General features: G+C 41.1%; 1 protein-coding gene across 1 annotated transcript in view; it reads left to right on the top strand.

Annotated features, from left to right (window-relative positions):
* Nucleotides 1–23,265, top strand: part of SHOC1 (shortage in chiasmata 1) — a 250,127-nt gene that overhangs the window by 104,835 nt on the left and 122,027 nt on the right. The window contains exons 12-14 of the mRNA XM_089670970.1: nucleotides 16,643–17,110; nucleotides 20,526–20,654; nucleotides 21,441–21,617. Coding sequence (XP_089527096.1) covers nucleotides 16,643–17,110; nucleotides 20,526–20,654; nucleotides 21,441–21,617 — 774 coding nt within the window. The remainder of the gene's footprint in view (nucleotides 1–16,642; nucleotides 17,111–20,525; nucleotides 20,655–21,440; nucleotides 21,618–23,265) is intronic.

Below are 23,265 nucleotides of genomic sequence, written 5' to 3' on the forward strand. Positions count from 1 at the left end.
CAGCAGTTTGAATGAAAAAAACTGACCTGATTCCCCCATTTGTACATTCAAGGTGGATGGGGGAATCCTCCCCACTGTGTTTTTACATTCTGACAGCAAGGAGACTTCCCCGCTGTCAGAATACACAGATCAGAACTGCAGGCTATTGCCTGTAGTGCTGATCAAGTGGAAAAATACAGACGGTGGTTAAACAGAAGTCAATCCGTTGATAGACTTCTAAAATAAATAACTCAAGCGCTTACTATGGTGAATAAAAACAAACAAAATTATCCTAAAACAGTGACGTATAAATACTGTAGCTGATAGTGCACACAACCCATGTCTCAGTGGGGCAAATTATACAATAGTATTGTAAAATGAAAAAAATGCTGTGCTACATGAAAAAATTGCACACTTATCTACCTTACAGTTTTTTTTGGTTCTGCAGTTCCTTTTATTCCAGTTTTATCATTGCACCATAATACAATAGATCAGCTGATGGAGCAAATATGTATCAAAAATGAGAAACTGGTGAGATTTGCCTTGGAAAATGATTGGTGGAACAAGATTGGGCTGACTGTAAAGCAAGAAAAAATGATAGAGGCACTGCATTCCAATGCTACTACAGACAGCATGGCTTCAAATGAAATGGAGTCAGTAACAAGGATTAACCCTGTGCAGCTGGAACGTAAGTTCTCACTGCTCAATGAAAAAACTTTCCAATTTTTAACAGATTTTGTTATATAATGTTTATTTCAATGCTAGAAAAAACTTGACGTTATATATTTAGATATTAAAGCACAGAGCTCTGTGTCACATGCTACTTCATGGTCACTAGTGAACTGAACAACATAAGCATTGTTTAGATAATCAGATAACAATAGCATTTTAATGTCTACAGATTTTGAGTCCTTGCAGCAGACAGTCCCTGCATTGTTGAAACACTGTATATACAACAGCATTGAATAAATTTGGATGATCGTTGTTTTCCCCAAGTCAATGTCTCCCCTTTCTTATGACAATTTAAAACTAAAATGTGATTTGTAAATGTGCAGGATCCAGAGCTGTCATCCTGATCCTAGTGTAAAAACATAGTAAATTACATACCTTGAACAAGCATGCAGGCCTTAATGTGTAACATCTCCCACCTTGCACATTTATTCTACAATAGTGGCTCATTGGGTAGCAAAGCCCTAGAGTTTTTCCCTTTTTAAGCTCATGTATAGGCACCCCTTCCCCACACTACCCTTTAAAGCCATGTTTCTCAAATACTGGGTCGTGACCCAAAAGTGGGTTTCCTTGAGTAGTGTTGGATTGACCTCCAACTTACATAGACCACCAATATAATAGGCCACTTTGCCAGGTTTTTATTTTTTAATTATCATTCTTAGAATTAATTTTGTCATATACAGATGTTGTAAAACGATCCAGTCTTTGAATCAGATACTCTAGGTAGTGGCAGAACTACCAGGGTTGCAAAGGTCGCACTTGCAACTGCGCCCTGGAGTTCCGCCACTGTGGGAGGCCCCTAAAAGCCCGGACTGTGGCTCCAAGGCAGGGCTGCTGGCTGCAGTTGTAAGCAGAGAGTGTCTATTGCACTCTCTCTCACACTGCCCTATCCTGGCACTGACAGTCTTCCCCCCCCCTCGTACAGACAGGAGAGGAGAGAGAGAAAGCTGGACCTGCTCATCCACCAACCTCCCCCCCCCACACACACACACACACACTTCCTCCTTCTGTGTGTGCCTTTGACCCCATCCACATGCCAATCCCCATCAGCTCTGTGCTCAGAAAGGGGATGAGTGGGTGGGAAACTCAGCAGCTGGCAACTGCTGTACATGGTGGAGGAACTATACAGAGTGCCTGAGCCCCTTCCTGGGGTGAGTGAGCTCACCTTCCATGGTAACTGAAGTGTCCCCCCTCATTCCCTTCTCTCCCCTGCCTCTAAGTACATTAATGTTCTGGGGACGCAGATGTAAAGAGTGCTCAGTGGACTCTGATGTAAGTGGGGGCTTTGGTGAACAGAGACCCCCTTACATCAGAGTTCCCCCTAACGCTAGAGTCCACAGCATTACCACTTACATCAGAACCCCCCTTAAATCAAGGCTCCCACAGCACCCCCTACATCAGAGTTCCCCTTTACGTTAAAGTCTACAGAACTCCACATTACAGTGAAATTCTGCAGACTCCGTGGACTGTAATGTAAAGGGGAACTTTGATGTAAGGGGCTCTGGGTACCCTGATTTAAGGGGGCTCCAATGTAAGGGGGAACACTGTTGACTCTGGTGTAAAGGGGAACTCTGATGTAAGGGGGGCTCTGGGAACCCTGATTAAAGGGGAATGCTGGGAACTATGATGTACGTGGGGGCTCTGGTTACCAGAGACTCCCTTATATCGGAGTTATCCTTTAAACTAGAATCTGCAGTTTTCCCCTTTACATCAGATTCCCCTCCTTACATCAGAGTTCTCTGATCATTCTTAAATCAGAGCCCCCCCCCCCCTTACTCTCCCTTACATCTGAGTCCCCAGAGTTCTTCCTTGCATCAGGATCCCCAGAATTTTCCCTTACATCAGAGTCTGCAGAGTCCCCCCTTACAGTGCCAGGGAACTCTTCGGATTCAGGTGCAAGGGGAACTCTGCGGATTCAGATGTAAAGGGGAACTCTGTGGATTCAGATATAAAGTCTGTGGATATTGATGTAAGGAGGGACTCACAAAATCTATGTATAGTGTATACTCCAAAAAAAATGTGTGTGTGCTTCTAAAGTGTTCGGGTTTGGCTTGAAGAAATGTTGGCAACCCTACCCAAGACGGCAGGGAGGGGGCATGCTGCAGGACATGTAAAAGGGTCCCTTTGCGGGACTGTAATAAAGGGCCCCGCAACAGAAGTAAAGGGCCAGGGATTGGTGGGAAGGGCCCCGGGACCACAGGCCAGGGGGGCCCTTCATGGTTTCTTGCATCGGGACCCTGAATGTTCTAGTTATGCCTCTGACTCTAGGTATGCCAATTGTTATATTATTTTATTTATTCCTATATTGGCATCATAGTGATCTCACTTATGTATCATAAATTGTATATATAATATTTTTTTAGCAGGGGTCCCTTGGGAGCTAGAAATTATTTAATCAAGTTCCTCAAAGTATTGAAAATGGTTACTTTAAAGCAAACCTAAAGAGCTAAGCAAACTGTTGGCGCTGTATAAATCCTGTATAATAATAATAATAATAATAATAATAAAACATTTATTATATAGCTTGCCAACTTTGACATGTGATGGCAGCATTTGTTTTTCTATTTAGGTCTTCTTTCTTTTATTTTCACCTGGTGATTCATTAGTAAGTCTGTCTTTTTCAAAAGAAGAAGCTGTCCTGCAGGTGTAATAGTTAAGAGGGTTGAGACAAACCATTTAACTGAACTGGTGCTTGCAATGATTGATTTTTATTTATTTATGTAAAACATTTATCCCAAAAGAAAAAAAGCTGTTTGCTGTAACTGCTTAAAAAGTGTTAGCTGAAGTTTGGCTTCAATTTGTTTAGTGTATCTAAATCTGCTAGTACATCTAGTGCTCCCCTACCCCCAGATTGACAATGCTGCTGTTCAAAGGTGTCTCTGTTACTCCTCCATCCAGAGCATAATGCCATGAGGTAGACTTTGTCCGAAACACGTTAGCGTGTTACTGCTGAATCCTGCCATGTAGCCAATAAAGAATTGTTGCAATGGATGTTACTGATTAGCCAGCTTCATTGTATTAGAGGATATAGGCACTCCAATACAGGCATTCTGTTACTGACCAGATCACCAGATGAAAACAGAGGAAAAAAAGTCTAAAAAAAGGCAAAAAAATTATGTAAATGCTTCTTTTACTTGCATCAGTCTGCAGTGATGTGATGCATAGGGTCCTTTGTCTTTCTTCTGAAATTTAGAGCTGAAGGCTCCCTCTTGGGTGTCCTCATTGTTGCCTTTTAATATATTGTAAATTTCAGCACTGCGAAAGAAATCACTCAAATCAAAAGACCATATTCACCATAACAATCCTTAAAAGTCTAATCCTAAAGTCCAAGGTACTGGCCCTTCAAGACATGAAAAAACCCATGTCCAAAAGTCTACTGATGTGTGATGGACACCAACCGCCACAAAATAACATTGGTGGACACTCACTGGACAACAGGACCTTGCAGAAATAGAGGTCAATCCAGACATTATTCTGTGTGGACATTTCCTGTCTGCTGTCAAGTGGCACGGTTCTCACAGGGCCCATTAACGTGATGACATCACATAATGACGTATCTCCCAACTTTGTAACTTAAGAATGAGGGACGCCCTTTGATAGAGAAAATAAGCGTCATGCAGAGTGCACTGCAACAAAAATGGGCATGGCGAAAATTGCACTGCATATTAGGCAAGGTTAAAGCAGCATGGTTAAATAAAATCTAAACCTACATACAGTATACACAGTCTGCAGTGCTTATACCCACAACATACTATATTAGGGTTCATGCACATTGGATTTTAACAGGGCTTTCCCATGCCGGAGTAGTTGTACCTGTTGAATGCAACCTGCCATACAGGTGAATGGCTCTGTGTCCAAGCTGATAAATGTGATTCTTCTTTTCATCCGCTCTTTCCTGTGCTTGTGAACTTGAAAACATATTGAATGCAAAAGAACGGATAAACGCACATGCAAAGAAGAAATAGCGTTTACAACAGCTCAGCTGCATACAGCCATTCACATGCATGGCAGGCTGTATACGACACAGGCAGATTCCTTGGCATGGGAATGTGCCGGGAAATTGCAGTAATAATATATCTAAAATAATAAAACAAATACTTGCTAAAGCTCTGTGTGCATGAAAACTAATTACTTGCTGCAAATGAAAGTGTCACGTAAACCCAAAGAATAAAGAAACAAAATCCTGTCACGTGTGTACTGTACATATAGAGTGACAGAGTACAATGTATGTCTTGCCAGATGTGTACACACAGATAAATTTGGTAGGAACACTTGCCAATAATAATGTTTGTTTTGTAGTGTGTAAAGCTGTAGTTGTTTCCCTCTGTCAGTCCCTGCATGTTGTGTTGACCCTTTTTGGCCAGCGTGTTACTGCTGTATCCTGCTTATTAGCCATTAAACAATTGTTTCATATTATCAAGTAGCAGGCTTCATTGTATCAGAGGATTATTGCTACAGTTCAAAGGCATTTGGGCCAGAGCACCAGTTCCTAGTCTCCCAGGTAATACGTGGTACAGCATGCTTTCTTTGTGGACTGTGTTTGTCACAGAGTCCTGTGTTCAGTCTGTGGCCATTTCAATGAATCAATTAATCAGCAGTTAGTCAGCTGTTTAGTGTGTGCATTTTATCTTTCTAACTTGTATCTATTCAAAAGTTCTAGAACTGCAGTCAATCAGTAATGTACTGGAACTGTCACATGACAGTATCAGAACCTCTTGATTGGCTGACAGAGTACAGTTATTAAATGGCTGAGTAATTGATGTTGGTTTTCATTTCTTCTGCCCTGCACCGATGTGCAGAAAAGTGATTCTGGTCAGGGAAATGTTGCTGGACAGTCCTTGGATCTGCGGGTCTGTGGGATTTTTATCAAAATCTTTGGCAATCCTGCAGAATTCATGACTGTTGAGAGGGGTGATTCTCTAGGCCTGGATTTCATAAGTTGATCACTAATCTTTACTCCCAGAAGAATCTGCACAGGAGGTCACATCAAGTGAGTAAAAAAAGTTAGGATTTTTTTTTTTTTTTAATTGTGAATGGGTGAGAAAAGGGATGGATGGGATGTTTTAAATAAGCCCAGACAGGGTCTTTAAAAGTCAGTGTAGGATATTGTAATTTATATATATATATATATATATATATATATATATATATATATATATATATATATTCAGTTAATGTTAAGTTCATGCAAGGTCACCTTGGCACTTGGGGGCCATTTCAAAGGAGGTACTATGCAAACTTGCAAGGGTGATAAAATGCAGATTTCTCAGTCAGACTTGAAATGACTTGGCCAGCATCTAATATCTAATACATGAAAAGGGGTATTAAGTATGGTAAATAGCATTCTTCAAGGGGTAACTTGTTTATCTAATTAATGGTAAAAGAATGCAGTTTAGGAAATATCTGGACAACCGTTTATTATAATTTATGACTGCAGCTGTCCAAGGCCAATCAGAGTGCTTGTATTGTTATTGAATGGAGAAAATGTGTATATTATGGAGGATTCTTTTGGTTAAGTTTGACAGGAGAAAGTGGGTCCTTTTGAAGGTGTCTGATAATTGCATGAATATTCTAAATACCCTGTCATCTGCCTTGTCTGTACCTTTTGTCTTATGGATTGTTTCTGAGCCCATTAAATTTCTCTCTGGAAAAAAAAAACATTGAACCATGGTCTTGCCCCAAGATTAAGAAATTTTGTGATTCTATTCCCTCTCATTCAGAAGACCACACTGGGACCCATTAGGCTTATGCCCCTCCACTGTCACTTCCATGATACTCCCTCTTCCTTTAAAGCATATAAGCACAGCGTGATGCTGCATTTGCTTAATGCTGCTAAATGTTTGATTCCAGACTTTTTGAAAGAGATGACTTGCCCAACTCTTGCTGACTGGAAGAGGGAAGTGGATCAGATTATGGAGGCTGAACGCTGGGTTCATGCAGCGCATAATACACTGGAGAAGTTTCATGGTGTTTGGGTTGGGTGAATTTATTACTCTCATGAACTACTGAATGAGTAGTATCTTATGAAAGGATTATTTTCTAAATGTCCTCTCACTGCCTCAAGGAGAAATTCCAGTTTGCACTTGGATATAACAAGATTAATTAGGTTGCAGCACATATGACCCCCTGTTTACTGTGAATGACTGTAGTTGTCCACTCCCTTCCTTCCCTTTTTTTGCCTATCTTTCTGCTCATATATTATGTTTTTGTTATTTGTGGGTCTGTACCTTTGCTGCCATAACATTGGTCTACTGTTCTATTGCACTCTGGAGCAGGTGGGTGCCTTTTGGTTACTCCGGTGTGATTACACTGCAGTATATGGCTCGGTGCACCCCTTAAACTGTGCCTGTTGAAAACCTTGTATTTTTGTAATGCTTTAGACCTTGTGTGATTGTAACCTGTCTGAGCTTATCAGACCGCTGAAGTCAGCTGTTGTAACTCCAAAATTTTCATCATCACAGATTCGTGCTTTTCATGCAATAGGCTCAGGGCACGTTGACATTTAAGTTTGTGACCTGAACATTTTTAGGAGAAAGTTATTGTGAGATAAAAACAAAGTGGTGGTATAATAACTTATTCATTTTAGTGTTTTGACCCTATTATATGCAAATTCTTAACTGTGCACAGGCTATATACAAAGACACAGCCTTGAAGGACAGTTTCACCCTGACATTTATAATGCCATATGACAAGAAATGTATTTTCACTTACAGATTAGAGGCATAAAACAAACCTCCTTTTTGTCTAGATCTGTGCAATAGCTCAGTCAACCTTTATAACACAAATTATTTTCCAGTGCATGGTTGATTTGTGAGACATAATATCCCTTTCATACATCTTTTGTCCTTAATGTTCTCATATGGTTGTGTCTTATTTACTTAGTCATTTCTTTTCTTGTGATATTTGCCTAATTTTATTTTAAAGTCTTTTCTAATCATGTTTTATTGTAATTTTGTATGCTTAAAGTGATTGTTAAGCTCCTGACTCCTTCTCTTCTTCCAGTGCCCCCATAGGAAACTGCTTCATATGGGGACACTTATGCAGGCTTGCTTCAGAGCCATACTGCCTGCGTTCGTAGACACAGACAGCGGACACGGCCCCTCCCCCTGTTCCCTCATTACAGTTTGGTTTAAAGCAGCGTGAGCCATCGATCTGCATGGTGAGGTGGCACAGAGTCGGGAGAGCCGCTGCTGTCATGCACAGGTGCTGAATTGAGATGGGGTTCAGGTAAGTATCATGGGGGGCGGGGATCCTAGACACAGAAGGCTTTATTATTTTAATGCAAAAACAGTTCATGCAAAATATCCAAAGGGAGAAGCACGAAAAATGTTCTTGTAAGATAACAGAACAAACAATTTTCGTGTAATTAGTATAGTATTTGTACGAAAACAAATCAAGTGACCAAGAACGCACATGCTTGGAAACAAAAGAATACATTACAATACAATATAATACATCACATCACTTCTAAAGAGGTATTCTGTCTTAAGAGAATTTTTGGAACTTTAGTAACCTATTTGTTTTCAATATGAGACTAGCATGCAAAAAAATGGACGATCATTTGTCGATATTTTCATCATGTGTACTAGGCATAAGACTTTATGACCCCTTTAACGTATTACCTATAATCATTTTAGTTCACATGGGATTTTTGCTTCATACCCAAATATATTTAATTGACTTTAACCTCCCGCCCGCCATATAAGGAAATGACGGGCGCAAGGCGGTTCTGTCGTTCTGGAAGGACGTCATATGACGTCCTTCCACTCCAACTTTGCGTGCGTGGATCCGTGGGCACGCAACATGGCAGTCGTTGGTGCGCTGTGTCCCTAGGACACAGTGAATCACCAATCAATCGAAAGAGCTGAAGACATCGGCTTGGTCATGTGATCAGCTGTGTCCAATCACAGCTGATCGCATGTAAATAAGGAAATGTCGGTTATCGGCATTTTCCTCCTCATGAGCTGTCACGCTGACAGCTCGTGCGGAGAGGAGAGCCGGTAATCAGCATTCCTCAGAGGGAACATGTACACTGATCATCAGGGCACTGATGATCAGTGTGCCCTGATGATCAGTGTAGCCCCAGCAGTGCCAGCTGTCAGTGCTCATCAATGCCACCTGCCAGTGCCCATCAGTGCCATATATTAGTGCCTACCAGTGCACATCAATGCCACATATCAGTGCCCATCTGAGCTGCCTTTCAGTGCCACCTATCAGTGCAAATCAGTGCCACCTATCAATGCAGTCAGTGCCACCTATCAGTGCGCCAATCAGTGCCAGTCAGAGCCACCTATCAGTGCCCGTCAGTGCTTCCTATCAGTGCCGCCTATCAGTGCCAGTCAGTGTTGCCGATCAGTGCCATATGAGTGCTGCCTTTCAGTGCCCATCAGTGATGCCTGTCAATGCCCATCAGTGCCACCTATCAGTGCCCATCAGTGCAGCCTATCAGTGCCCATCACTGCAGCTTCATTAGCGCACATCAATGAAGGAGAAAAGTCACTTATTTACAAAATTTTATAACAAAAACGAAGAAAAAAATGTTTTTTTTTTAATTTTCAGTTGTTTTTGGTTTGTTTGGCAAAAAATAAAAAACCCAGAGGTGATTAAATACCACCAAAAGAAATCTCTATCTGTCTCAAAAAAAGATACAAATTTCATTTGAGTACAGTGTTGCATGACCGTGCAATTGTCATTCAATGTGTGACAGCGCTGAAAGCTGAAAATTGGCCTGGGCAGGAAGGGGGTATAAGTGCCCTGTAGGCAAGTGGTTAAAGTGGAGCTAAAATTTTCAAATTAAAGTGGAACTAAACCCACCTATCCTTGTCAGCCAAGAAAGCTACCATCTTAGCCACGGTTTCATCTGCAACTGCCATGGTGCTGTCCATGTGATCAGTTATGACACCAGTTGATGGTTTGACCGTTTGGTTGCTACCACAATCAATTGTGACAGTTACATTCCACACATGACAGGAATGTAACTGTTTTTTGAAACTGTTAAATTAACGGGTTTGGTTCCGCTTTAACTGTTTCCTAAAACAGTTACATTCAAATCATGCCATGAATAATAGTTGTCACAATTGCAAACTGGCAAACCATCTGGTGTCATAACTGATCACATGTGCAGCAACATGGCAACTGCAGATCAAAAGAGGCTAAATTGTCAGTTTCCTCGGCTGTTAAAGTGGAACTTTAGTCAGAAAATTAAGTCCTGCTAGATTACTTCAGGCTGGCCCCTTTTGAAGGTATAGCTATGTAAACCTTTAAAAATAAGTGACCATACTGTTTAAAATCCAGTAATAAATTGCCTCACCCTGCTCTTCACATGCTCAGTTGCTTTCCATTTTTAGGAATTTTTAGGCACTGCAAATTTCTAGAGGCCGATCTGCTGACAGCCTTAAAACGGAATTAAACCCTCCTATTATTTACAGCCACGGAAGCTGCTTCTGTTTGACTTGCAACTACCATGGCGCCTGCACATGTGATCAGTTATGATACTAGCCATTTAATAGTTTGACAGTTTGGTTGAGAACACAAGCAAATTTTACAGTTAGTAAACCCGACATTTAACCACTTCCAGTCCGGACACTTTTACCCCCTTCCTGTCCATGCCAATTTTCAGCTTTCAGTGCTATCACACTTTGAATGACAAATGCACGGTCATGCAACACTGTACCCCTATGAATTTTTTAGCATTTTTTGAGATAGATAAAGCTTTATTTTGGTCGTATTTATTCACCACTGGGATTTTTATTTTTTTTGATATGTAAATTAAAAAGTCCAAAAATTAAAAAAAAGTGTTTTTCTTATAAAAGTTTGCAAATAAATAGTATTTCATCATAAATCTTGGCCAAAATTTTTTTTACTTTTTTTTTTTTACTTTTTCTTATATTATTTTTTATTTATTTATTTTTTTACATACTGTCACCCTAGCAGTACAGTGTCACCATGGTGACACTGTACTACTTGTGGGGGGTGATTTAAGATTCTTTTTTTTTTTACATTGATTGCTTTTCAATCATTTCTCCTTCTCTCTAGCTGCAATCTTGCAGCCATTGAGAACTATTGAGTGAGCTGTGATTGGTCACAGCTTGCCACATGGTACAAGGCTATTGTGAATAGCCTTATACCATGTGACCTCTGTGATCATTCACAGATTTCACACGTAGTAAGCAATGATGTCACAAGTGACATCTTGCTTACTACTTTGCATGTGATCACTGATTGGCCAATCAGTGATCACATGATCGGGACCTCGTACAGAGGTCCCGTCCGACGATCGGTGTTCCACTGTGTCCGGAGGACACAGCGGGCACCGGATCACGGTGCTGTATGCTCCCAGGGAGCACGCACAAGCAGGGTGCGGGGAGGCCGCTTATAAATGGCCACCCGACCCTGCACTGCCACCGTCCGGCCGTTTATTAAGCAATATAACTGTTTTTTTAAACTGTTAAATCAATGGGTTTACTTCCACTTTATGATTTACTGATGTTCAGGAGCTCTGGGCTTCAGCAAAATGGCAGCCTCTATCAAGAAGAAACAGAAGCAATGCTGGAGGTAATTTACAGCACGCACTAATTTTGGTAGCATAATTACTAAAGTGAAATGTATGTTCCTTGCTAAAGAACATTATTTTTTATCATGTGGTTTTGGGTAAATTTCCGCTTAAGGATATGAAGGTATAGTTCTGCTTTAAAGGGGGCTATCTGCTTTCATCTGAAAACAAATTCAAATCTGAAACCTTTCTACCTAGTAACAAAAATGTGTACTAATATTGGAGGGCAGCAGGCTCAAATCTTTTATTTGACTTGCAGGCGGTAAAAGGAGAAATGTTTACTATTGATTTTGTCACTTTCTGCTTGCTGTGGTGTGCAGTGCAAGATACCCTCAGTTCATACCTATGCTTTCTTTTTCGTGTTGCACAGGTGCATGCTGTGCGTTTTAAACATGCCGTTCATAGGGTGCATTTGACTCCTATGTAACATGCACTGTGCTGGAAACCACACCAGACAAGCAGCAAGCAGGGTTTTTTTTAAGACAACCACACATGCAACACACCTAAAACATGCATCAAGCAAACGTGATCAAGGCATGTTAATACTTTTGTTTATACATATAAATGTTTATTAAAAATCTCACAAACAAACAACATAATAAAAACATTTACATATATACAGAATAAATAAAATATAAATATGTATATATATAATTAAACAAAATTGCTTATTTCAACATAGAAAACAGGAAACGGCCAGGAAAAAACACAAACAGAACTAATCATATTAAATATTATTATCTTTATAATATATCTCAACAGACCCTACCTTCACTTAAACACGTCCTGAGGCTAAGAAATGATTAAACATTTAACCCATGCATACAGCCTTTTTCCAGAAATCTGATCTTACAAAAATCTAGGGATGTGAAATAAAGAGAAGCCATGCACCCAGAGACTGACATACAGCAGTTATGGGGACCTGATGTTCCTCCACACCTTTGTCCAGGCTCCCAGCCGCCTTCTGTCCTTCTCAAGAACCCGAATCTTCCCAACCTCACCCAGAATGATGAGTCACCACCTCGTCAAGAAGGAATTTTTTGCGAATGGAAACCTGACACCGTGCATTCCACGTGAAGTAATGGACTACTATACTAACTAGAAAAAGTGTCTTGAAATCAAAACAGGGCCTGGGCAATCCCGCAAAGCCAATGGCTTGCTAAAGGCAGATTCAACAACCCTCCTCTCCAGGGCCTTCCTAGGAAGAGATTGTATTGGTCTGTCTTTCTCTGCAAATGGGATCACTCCACGGACTCTCAGGCTCAGACTCGGTGTCCTGCTGTCAGATCGGCCTGCTGAGCAGAGTAGCAGACTAGATGGTCAATAGGCTCTTTCTGTTTTTCCTGTTTCTCCAACTCTGGCTCCATGGCCTAGTTCATAACTTCAGCCGTCAGCACCTCCTTCTCCTTCAATTTCTCCCCTCACTCTCCTGACCAATCTCCCAGGCTTTGATCTTAATATGTCCATGCGCTACCCTTCCTGGGAAATGTAGTCCCTGACTGCCCTGCTCACCAGATGAGTCCTGCTATTCAGCATACAAGTTCCAGAGGGCTGTTCTATCCTGTGCGTGACCCTGAATGGCAGGCCACCACCATCTAATGTCCGTTTTAATGTATTGCAAGTAATAACATTTCAATGGGTTACATTTATTAAGAACTCCCTGCTGTAAATCTCATTAGCTCAGGTAATTTGATTTGTTTACATTAATTACTTGTATCTTTTATTGTGTAGAAATGATTTGCAAGTACCTATTGATACTTATATTAACTATTGATATCAGTTTTATTGAGCCTCCTCACCTCACCTTGACTTCAGAATGCAATAACATAGAGTTGTACACCACCCCTGCTGAGGATTAATTGTAGAGATTCTACTACATAGTCTACATTTAGCCTCAGCAGGAGACATTCAGCTGTTAACTGATCTGCCACCTAGCATTTACGCACATCCAAATTAGTTGAAAGAAGCAAGGTTTGAGATGGCAAGAACATAGGCCTGGTGTCTATAAAGCAGCAGAATTTGAACATAGCATGATACTTCTGAAACACTATGTTTTGCTGAATTGTGTAATAAACTTCATGAATGTGACTTTTACTTGCAAGTATTGCTTTGCTGTCCTAATTTGCCTGCATCCCTGGTCTGTAAATCCAATTATACAGTAGATCAGGAGGGCAAGGGGAGGTCAGATAGGTATTTTTAGTTATGACGACCATTTTAACAATGTCTCCAGGCTGCTAATTGTTTCTGCTTTATAAAAGTATTAATTTACGTAAACTTTGGCAACACATCAGCTGGCTGTGGCACAGCAGATTTTGTCAGTAAGAGTACACTTGTCCTTTAATCAGTTTGGCCAGTTCAGACCTGCTAACTGTGCTTCTTTTAGTTGGATAGTGCAAATTGTTGGAGGCTGAATCTGGCAGGGCTTAGTAGGCGAGGTTGAGGTTTAGGAATACACTTGTAACCTGAGTTGACAATGATGTGTTTTTTTTGTTAAGGAAAAAGTCTCCCTTTCCCCCAAAACAAGTCAGGACACTTGCTACAGGCTTTCAGCATGCTAAAAGAAATGTTATGCTAGACCCTTAAATGTTATGCTAGACCGTTAAAACAAGTAATTTCACTGACAACAGTGTGTGCAGAAGTATGTTAGTTGGATCGAAAGATTGGAGCGCCACACTGGATTGTTATTTAAAACATGTAATACACTTATTATCTGTGTTTTTGGGACCTCACTCCACCCTCTTCATCAGGGCTTAAAGGTGTTGTAAGCCCTTACATATACCCAGTGAAATGAGTGGCCTCAGATGATAAACAGAGATGAAACAAAGTCACCTACGTATATAAATTGTACATGTTTATCTGCAGTCTTCTCTACATCAGTTCAAAGTCCAGAATTTATAAAGCTTGTCTGAGCTTTCAAAAAACGGGATGAAGAGCTAAAATTACACACTGCAGAGCTCAGTGAGAAGATCTCTGAGAGCTGATTGGGGGGAAGGGACACACCCTCCTGCACACATGAACAGAGCGGAGGCTGTCAATCACAGACTGTGTGCTGGAGATCCCTCCCTGTCACCTTTTTTCTCTTGGTGTCAGGAAAATCTGGCAGAAGTGATGCAGGCTGATAGCAGAGGAACAAGGCAGCAGTGCTCTAGATTGAGACAAGTACACACTATAGAGCAGCAATGGGCAAACTACGGCCCGGCTGACCTTTTAATCCGGCCCGCAGAGCGTGATAAAAAAAAAACAGCCAGGGCAGGCAAACATTGGCTGTCAGGATGTGTGTAGGCGGGGCAGAGTGACGAACGTGAGGGGAGCTAGGCTCCTCTCACAGTCCGCCCTGAAGACCGGAACAGCGCGGGAACACGGCGAGAGGAACGCGCGGAGCAAAGGTAAGTAAATTGACACAGGGGGGACTTGGCTTACTACTTGGGGGGGAATAGTACTATGGGGGATGAAATACTATATGAGGGATGAATTAATATGGGAAATGAATTACTATAGGGGGGATGAATTACTATAGGGGGGATGAATTACTATATGGGGGATGAATTACTATGGGGGATGAATTACTATATGGGGGATTAATTACTATGCTTACTATGGGGGAATATTACTATACTTACTATGGATGGCATGGTAGTGGCTGGGCCGGCCAGCAGCTAGTGGGGGGCATAAAAGTTTTGTAAAATAACTCTTTTTATGCTTTTCTACCTTAAATTAATCTAAACATTTAATGTTACAAATTTTTTTTGGTCCGGCCCCCGGGTCCAATATATGAACCCATTGCGGCCCTCAAGTCAAAAAGTTTGCCCACCCCTGCTATAGAGGGATATGCTTTTTTCATATTTCCTGTCTGAAGTTTACAGAACAGCTGTTGAGGGACTCGAGCTGTAGATAAAATCTGGATAATCTGTTCATGCTGTGCAGCCATGTCTGTTCCAGTCCAAGTCTGACTGGTTCTCTGATCTGAATGAAGGGGGCAGAGTGATCCCCTGAAACACATAGGCCACATGTGTCAAACACAAGGCCCACAGGCCAAATCTGGCCCTCCAGACCATTTCATGTGGCCCTCACACCTCTTCTGTAGCTGCGGCACCCCCCTCATCTCCCCCCCAACTTGTCTCAACAGTCGACAGCAGAGAGGAGGACAGGACTTCTACAGATCTCTCGTCTCTCTGTACAGCTGCAGCACTTCCTCATCTCCACCTCCCCTGGCCTCCGCATTCAGCAGACCCCAGCAGCTAACTCCAGCTCTCCTCTGGTCCTTCTACAGATCCTCCATTTTCTGCTTCCCAGCAGCAACTAAGGTAAGGGGGGTGCACTGTGATGTATGGGTGGGTGGGGGACTCTTGACTTCAGATGATGTGAGGGTTCTTGACATCTGATATAAAGGGGGGGTGCTCTGGACATCCAGTCTTAAAGATATAAACGGTCTTTTAAGGGCAATCATAAGGCTGATGTGGCCAACGATTAAATTGAGTTTAACACCCATGACATAGGCTGTTAAGTTTTCTACATGTTTTGAATAACAGCTCTTAAGTGGATTTCACCATTCCAGTTTTAGTCCAATCTTTCGATCCAATTATATAATAATTTTTCTGAGGATTTCCATAGACGTCCTTCTGTGTATGGAAGCAGACTGCACATCACCCAGATGTTCCATCAGGATAATATTAGTACATTTGCAGGCGGTAAAAGGAGAAAAGTACATTTTTTTTATAACTCCAATCATAGGTACCAGGAAACATTCCCCTACAGATTCTTTGCTATCAAATTCACTATTCCAAGTAACTAGTATGTGCATGGGCCAGAAAACATAAACTAACATAAAAGTATCCACACTCTGTAGATGTTAATATTGTATCAAAGCATAATACAGTATCACATACAGTAAATACTAGAAGAAGTCAGTTGGTATAAAACTAGAATAGTTCATAACATAGAAGATGCCAAAAGATCCAGCCTTGCACCTCTTTGGGCAACCTGAAAGGAGTGCTCTTACAACTATAAAACACCAAAGCACAAAAAAAAGAGTGTGCCACCATAGCGTTCTTGTTGTGTCTCTAGGATTGGAAGTGAAAGGTAATCTCACCAATATGACACCCAGAGCAAAAATTGACAGGAGTTTTAACCCTATGTATACTATCTAAACAAACCAAAAATCAATTTAAATGATATGTTATTTATCCACAATATACAGAAAGTGATCCGTATATTTATCTGGTTCTCAATAGTTAACATACTGCTTGCCCTGAACATTTAGCAGATGCTTTTCAAATGATCTTGAGTTCACTATTTTGTAAAATATTAATATAATATTGTTATTGATAAGTACACTTCATGGAGATTGTGACATGTGGATTGCTTATTATATTCATGTTTTAGGAATTCTAGAAGAGGAGCAGGCATATGTCAAGCAAAAATGCCACTTTCAGAAATCTGGCACACAGTTTATTTCTTATGGTCTTTCTTCATCTCAGATAAGTGTTTCATGCCCTCCTTTACACAGACAAATCAATGGTACTTTTCACAGTGACTCTCAAAAGGCCGATAAAACCCTAGTTACATGGAATGAAAATCCGCTAGATAAACTACCAACTGTTGCAAAGGGTCAAGATGTAAAAGAGAACACACCATCAGTTACTCAAGTACTGTCACTTAGTGAAGTAAATATCAGTCATACCAATTTCAGAGATATTTCAGAAGCACATAAGTGGCAAGATATTGGCATTAATGGGCCTGATATACTGGATCAAGATGATGTTGACCCTTTATCTAGCTTTATTATTCTTAGGACTAAAAGACCATTACATCAAGGTGGTGAGAAACATACAGAAAGTCATCCAGTGCAAGGTAAATAAATATTCATATTTTGTTTTATGTTATGGTAACTGCTTCCCGTCCGCCCTATAGCAGAAATACTGCTACAGGGCGGCACAGGTGCGCAAAATCACATATATATATATGTATACATATAAATGCATTTCTAGGTGGGGGGGCGCATGTGAGCCCTACCTGCGCCGCCATTCACGGCCGCAGCTGTCAATCACCGGGCACAGCACAGCCATCCAAAGCAGTGTGCTTACAGTGAAGCACACTGACACGGCCCCCTATGTAAAACACTCCAAGCACACAGTTAACCCTTTGATCGCCTGTCATGTTAACCCCTTCCTGCCCAGTACCATTAGTACAGTGTCAGTGCTTTTTTTTAGCACTGATCACTGTATTGGTATCACTGGGGATGTCAGTGACACCAAGTCAGTTCCCCCCAGTGTCAGAATGCCCATCGCAGTCCCGCTATAAGTTGCTGATCGCTACCATTACTAGTATAAAAAAAAAAGTCCAGTATCCATACCGCCATTTGTAAACGCTAAAACTTTTACATAAACCAATAATTTACATATATTGGGATTTTTTTTAGCAAAGACATGTAGCAGAATACATTTTGGCGTAAATTTGCCGAAATTCGTTTTTTTTCTCAAAATTGTCGGTCTTTTTTTTTTTTATAGCGCAAAAAATAAAGAACGCACAGGTGATCAAATACCACCAAAAGAAAGCTCAATTTGTGGGGGAAAAAAGGATGTATATTTCATTTGGGTGCAGTGTTGCATGACCGCGCAATTGTCAGTTAAAGTAACGCAGTGCCATAACACAAAAAAATGGCCTGGTCAGGAAGGGAGGTAAATCCTCAGGAGGGAAAGTGGTTAAACATCTCTTAAAAAAAAAAATGAACAAAAGATTTTTTTTCTCCGCTTCAACATTGCCCCTTATATTTTTTCTGACAACTTACCAATTTTTGCACAATGTTTACATGCTTACTAGTGCTGTAGAGAAGAGTTGAAAAGCTGTTTTGGCTCAAGCCAATTGAGAAAACATGAGTACCATGTAATCTCGCTGTGAGTTATTCATGTCCTAGAAGCATGGTTTTTAGCAAGAGCCATTGCATTAAAGTCCAGTTCCTTGTATCATGGTTTTCTTCAACCAGAGCTTCAAGATTCCACATTTTTCTTCCATTTTTGCATTTAAAAATTGGAAGAAAAACATTTGGCCAGTAAATATGAAACTCCTCACACTGGTCAGTTGCGGGTCCGTTGCGTTTTTCAAAGTCCTGCTTGCTGCATTTTTGGTGCATGTTTGGTGTGGTAAAAAAAAATGCACCCCTCCATTGAAATTAATAGAAAATGGTGGGAAAAAATGCATAAAAAACACACTTGGGTCACACGTCCTATTTCATAGGTGCAAAATGCACTGGAAACATGACAAAAACATGGTACAAATTAATATGTGTTTTTACTGCGGTTTTGCAACTGAGCAGTGTGAAAGTAGCTTTAGTGAGACTGCAATGAAGTGTTTTAATGAACTGTTATAAGTTGATGATTATCTATTAAAGTGCTAAGTCTATTCTGTGAGTTATTTCACTTTTATGACAACAAACACCACGCAAGTAATTATGAGGACTGCAGAAGTAACCCTACGCAAATTTGTTGTGTGACAAATATGATTATTGATGTATTAGGAGCCTGTAGGGCCAGCGATGACACTTCCTCCATGTTCCCCTTCTCTTTGGGGTTCAAAGTGTGGGTCACATAAGATGCCTACCCTGGGGTGGGTTACCTCTGGGCAACACTGGGCACCTAAAACAGAGTCATTGCCTTGCACATAGGGTACCTTTACCCTAACGCCCCAGGACAAGGCAGGGAGTCTCTTTCTGGGATAACTCAACCTTAAGGCGGAACACCAACTATGAGACGGCTGTTCACCATGTACACTCGAGCAATGAACGGAACTCCGTTTAACTCTCTCAGGCCCCGTATTAATTTACACCAGTACAGTTACTTGTTGCATTTAGTAGGGACATGCTGAGTCTATGCCCACTCCACTTTTCTAGTGTATTTCCGCTACTCCTTTCCCAATAACAGAATGGGGCCCTGCCATGCTCTTAGCGCTGGCTCCATGCGTGCATTCACTTAACTCTTCTTCTTCCGTGCCTAGTGCTCATGCTGGGGACCTCTGAGCGCTGATCTGCTCTCGTTGCTATAGGAAATGGACTGCCAGGGGAGATAATGCTGACAACAACTCCCTTGCTACAAAAGGATGTCCCACCTATCACAGGTACATGCTTCACAACAGGCTGCTTGCTAGACCTGTTACCCCTGATAACCACTTGCTGTCTTCATACCTAAGTGTGTCTTAACTGACCCATACTGGAGACCATGTGTGTGTCGGTTACTTGCGTAAACCTCTTTAGTAACTTCAGAAAAGACAAAGCTTCAAAGCTTTACTGAAAACTAAATCATGGCAGATGACAACGGTAACAGTCTTTCCCTAGATTAATCCCTAACTACAGCAGCTGCCCCAGCACCCAGTATATCTGCACAGGTAAGTGTCCATATTTGACACAGTCTATGATGACAGTTCTCCAGCAGCTGGTAGCTTCAAGGGGGACTACAATCCTCCTACATTGTGGAAGTCTCCCGGATGTGGGCGAATGACATAGCGACAGGAAGAAAACATAACAGCAGGAGCGGAAATGGCTCCTGGACACAGGCAAGTAGCAGCTTTGCTGGAATAGGGAACAGGGACGCTTTCCTACATCTTGCTGACTGGCTGTGTTGTCTTTCCCATGCAGTAGAATGACTGTCTGGACAAAGCCCTACCCCCTTTTATTATCAGCACAAGGAGATAGGCAGAGCTCAGCATAAAGTGTGGGGAACTAGGTTAACTTTCCCTACCAGAAGGGGCAGCAGCTGTCTAACTAACCAGCATTTCCAAGCCACTGTATCATTTGCTTAAATATGTTATACAGGTCAGTGATATATGTTGCAGGGAACGCTACTGTATATACTTACTAGATCTACGCTTTATCTGTTGCATGGAAAGAGCTGTCTTTACTATAATTACATGGTCAGTTCCTGTGCTGGAATATAGATACACTGCCCCCTCAGCCCCCTTTACAGTAAACCTTGCTGCAATGCAGTATAAGGTTGCTGGGTTGCCTGTAAACTGAAGTTAGGCTCTGTGCAAGTGTGAGAACATAGTGTACCAATTACAGGATCAGAATAGTGAGGACTGTAAATAGAAGGGTAATATCTTTGATAATGTTATATTACAAAGCAGCTTTTGTAGCAATTATGTATGGTATAAATTGTCACCCCAACTGGATTTTTAACTTTGCTGTCCTGGATGTTGCTGTTCTTGTCACTTTGACAAGAGATAAATTATAAACAATAACTTGCCTTAATTGTGTAAATGTATTTCTGTTGTGAAGTCAGTGATGCAGAAAACAGAAAAACAGAACACAGTGAAAGCCATGGCTTATCTTCTGACATTGTCAGTCCTCAAGAGCTTGCAGAAGAACCTAAACACCAGATGCTAACTGTTTATTTTACAGTTTCAGGTATTAAGCTACATATATTATTAGACATTTTACAGTAAAGAGCTGATTATAGTATAAGAATATACTTTGCTACATGAACATTCACTCTGCAAAGAATACCTGAGCATCTGCAAGGAAAATAAGAAAAAATGGATTTTTGCATGCATGTGATTGATTATAGGCAGCACAGCTTCACCTCATTTACTAAGCTAACCCAAAATTTACTTTTTAAAGTGAACATCCTCTGCTCTTTTAGTAAATCAATCCCGTTATCTCTAAACCAAAGTTACATTCAAAAGATTATATGTGAAGGAGCTGCTATCAACAATTACAACTGTATAATACAATTGCACACTACAATTCTAAAATAAATTATAAAATACACACCTTTAGGGTGCCATTTAGAATGAATGGCAGCGCTCATATACTGCATATTGTGGTGCATGCACATTAACGTGCATCATAAAATGAGTTAACATTGGTTAATGTTAACAAAAGTAAATGTGCCACTGAATGCTATTGCTAGCATTTTATTGTAGGCAGGGAATCCATGAAACACTTTTCATAGGCCAGTTTATGAAAATAGTGCCATTTAAGAGATGTTAATTTGAATCTACTTCTACATCATTTGAGGGTATTATGTAAACAAAAGCACCTGTTAAACAGCAAACAGAGCTTGGAAGATGAATACAATGATTGTAGCATAACTATGTAAATACAACATTCTTTTGTAATTGTTTTCTATAATGTCCTTCATTATTTTTCCTGGTTTGACACTGAAAGCATTTTTGCTGTTTCTGTCAATAGAGAGCCAGTGTCAAGCTTATGGAGTTCTTCAAGCAATGGCAGTGCCTATTCTAAACAAACTCATAGGCCTAGGCGTGTCCGCCTGTGCCAAATGGAAGTTTGCTACAGTCAGCTTTGACTCTACTCGATTTCTGTTATGCCAGCAAGAAACAACTGTCACCAGCAGATGCAAAATAGGTACAATTATTGTAGAAAACATGAATAAAAGTTAATGCACAAGCAAAACTTTATTTTTCATTTTTATATAGAAGGTTTTAGAACCCTTGTTTTACCACTTTTCGGTGCACCACTGGAGAGATTTTTCCTTACTGTCACAGTGACAACAGCCTCACCAGACAGAAAATAAGAGAAAAGCAGCAACAACAATAAAAATCAGCAAAGAAGTTGTATTGTATCAATCACACACCAGCACACCTTGGTACAGTGATAATTGTGTTAAAGAGGTTTTAAAGGCAGAAGGTTTGTTTTACCTTACTGCATTCTATGCTGCAATGTAGAACACCTTCTGTATGCAGCTTCCCCCACAGACCCTTCTAAAAAAATACCTGAAACTGATCACGTGCACAATGTGGAGCTATTTGCTCTTGGTGCTGTCAAGAGCCAGTGACGAGCAGTGGGGGGCAGGGCCCAGCTCTGTTCTGTGTGTATTATGAACACATATGAGTGCCTCCAGCGCAAGCAGGTGGGTGGGGGTTGAGCCCAGAGCGCTTTTTGGGGGGGGGTATGTGGTTGACACCAGAAGAAGAGGATCCAGGCTGTGTGCAAAACCATTCCACAGAGCAAGTAAGTATGAAATGTTTGAAACGTTTGTTATTGTAAGAAAAAAGCAAGTGAACCTTTAATATCACTTTAAGCATCACAACCTGTCTTTTGTGACTGCAGGATCTCTGCAGTCACAAAAGGTTAATAATAATAAATAAAAGGTTAACAGGTTCTAGCATTCCCTTACTCTACGTAAAAAACAAAAAAATTGTGTTGCGGTTGGGATTTTCCCTCACTTCTTGTCTGGTGAACCATCCCCATGACTCTCTAATGGAGGCCCTAATACCAGTAAAAACCTGAAAGGGGTTTCAAAAAACAGAAACTAATTAATTAGGCTGGGCATAGACTTTAAATGTTATGCTCAGACAAAATGCCATGCAAAATTGAAAATCAAATTATTTGGTTCTATTTTGTCCACCCCATATCTATTATTATTACAGGATTTATATAGCGCCAACAGTTTGTGCAGCACTTTACAATGTAAGGGCAAACAGTACAGTTACAGTAAAATTGAATACAGGAGGAATCCGAGAGCCCTGCTCGTTAAAGCTTACAATCTAAAAGGGGAGGGTCAAGTGATACAAAAGGTAATAACTGTGAGGGACGAGCCAATGGAGAAAATACATGTACAGTTTTTAGGTGGAGGCAGAGTAGACAGAGTAGGAGATAGACAGATTAGGGTAGGGAACTCCATAAGATGAGGCTTGGGAGAAGTCCTGCAGTTGAGCATGGGAGGAGGTGTCAAGGGAACTAGAGAGTAGTACAGGGGTGGCCAACCTGCGGCTCTCCAGCTGCTGCAGGACTACAAGTTCTATCATGCCTCTGCAAGTCAGTAACTTCCCATCTTTGCAATGCCTCATGGGAAATGTAGTTCCAGAACAGCTGGAGAGCCACAGGTTAGCCACCCCTGGAGTAGTAGGTGTCAGGAATGGACTGGCCAGCAATAGTGGGACTCAGCTGCCTTATGAGCTGCAGTACCAGGGCTGGCCAGCGGGTGCTCCCAACAATCAGAGACTCAACCTTGCAGCCAGTCAAACACCTGGAACTAATTATACTGGTGTAT

This window comes from Staurois parvus, unplaced genomic scaffold, assembly GCF_062004578.1.
Source record: "Staurois parvus isolate SC_StPar_1 unplaced genomic scaffold, SC_StPar_1.0 ptg000096l, whole genome shotgun sequence".
In the NCBI taxonomy this organism is placed as follows: domain Eukaryota; kingdom Metazoa; phylum Chordata; class Amphibia; order Anura; family Ranidae; genus Staurois; species Staurois parvus.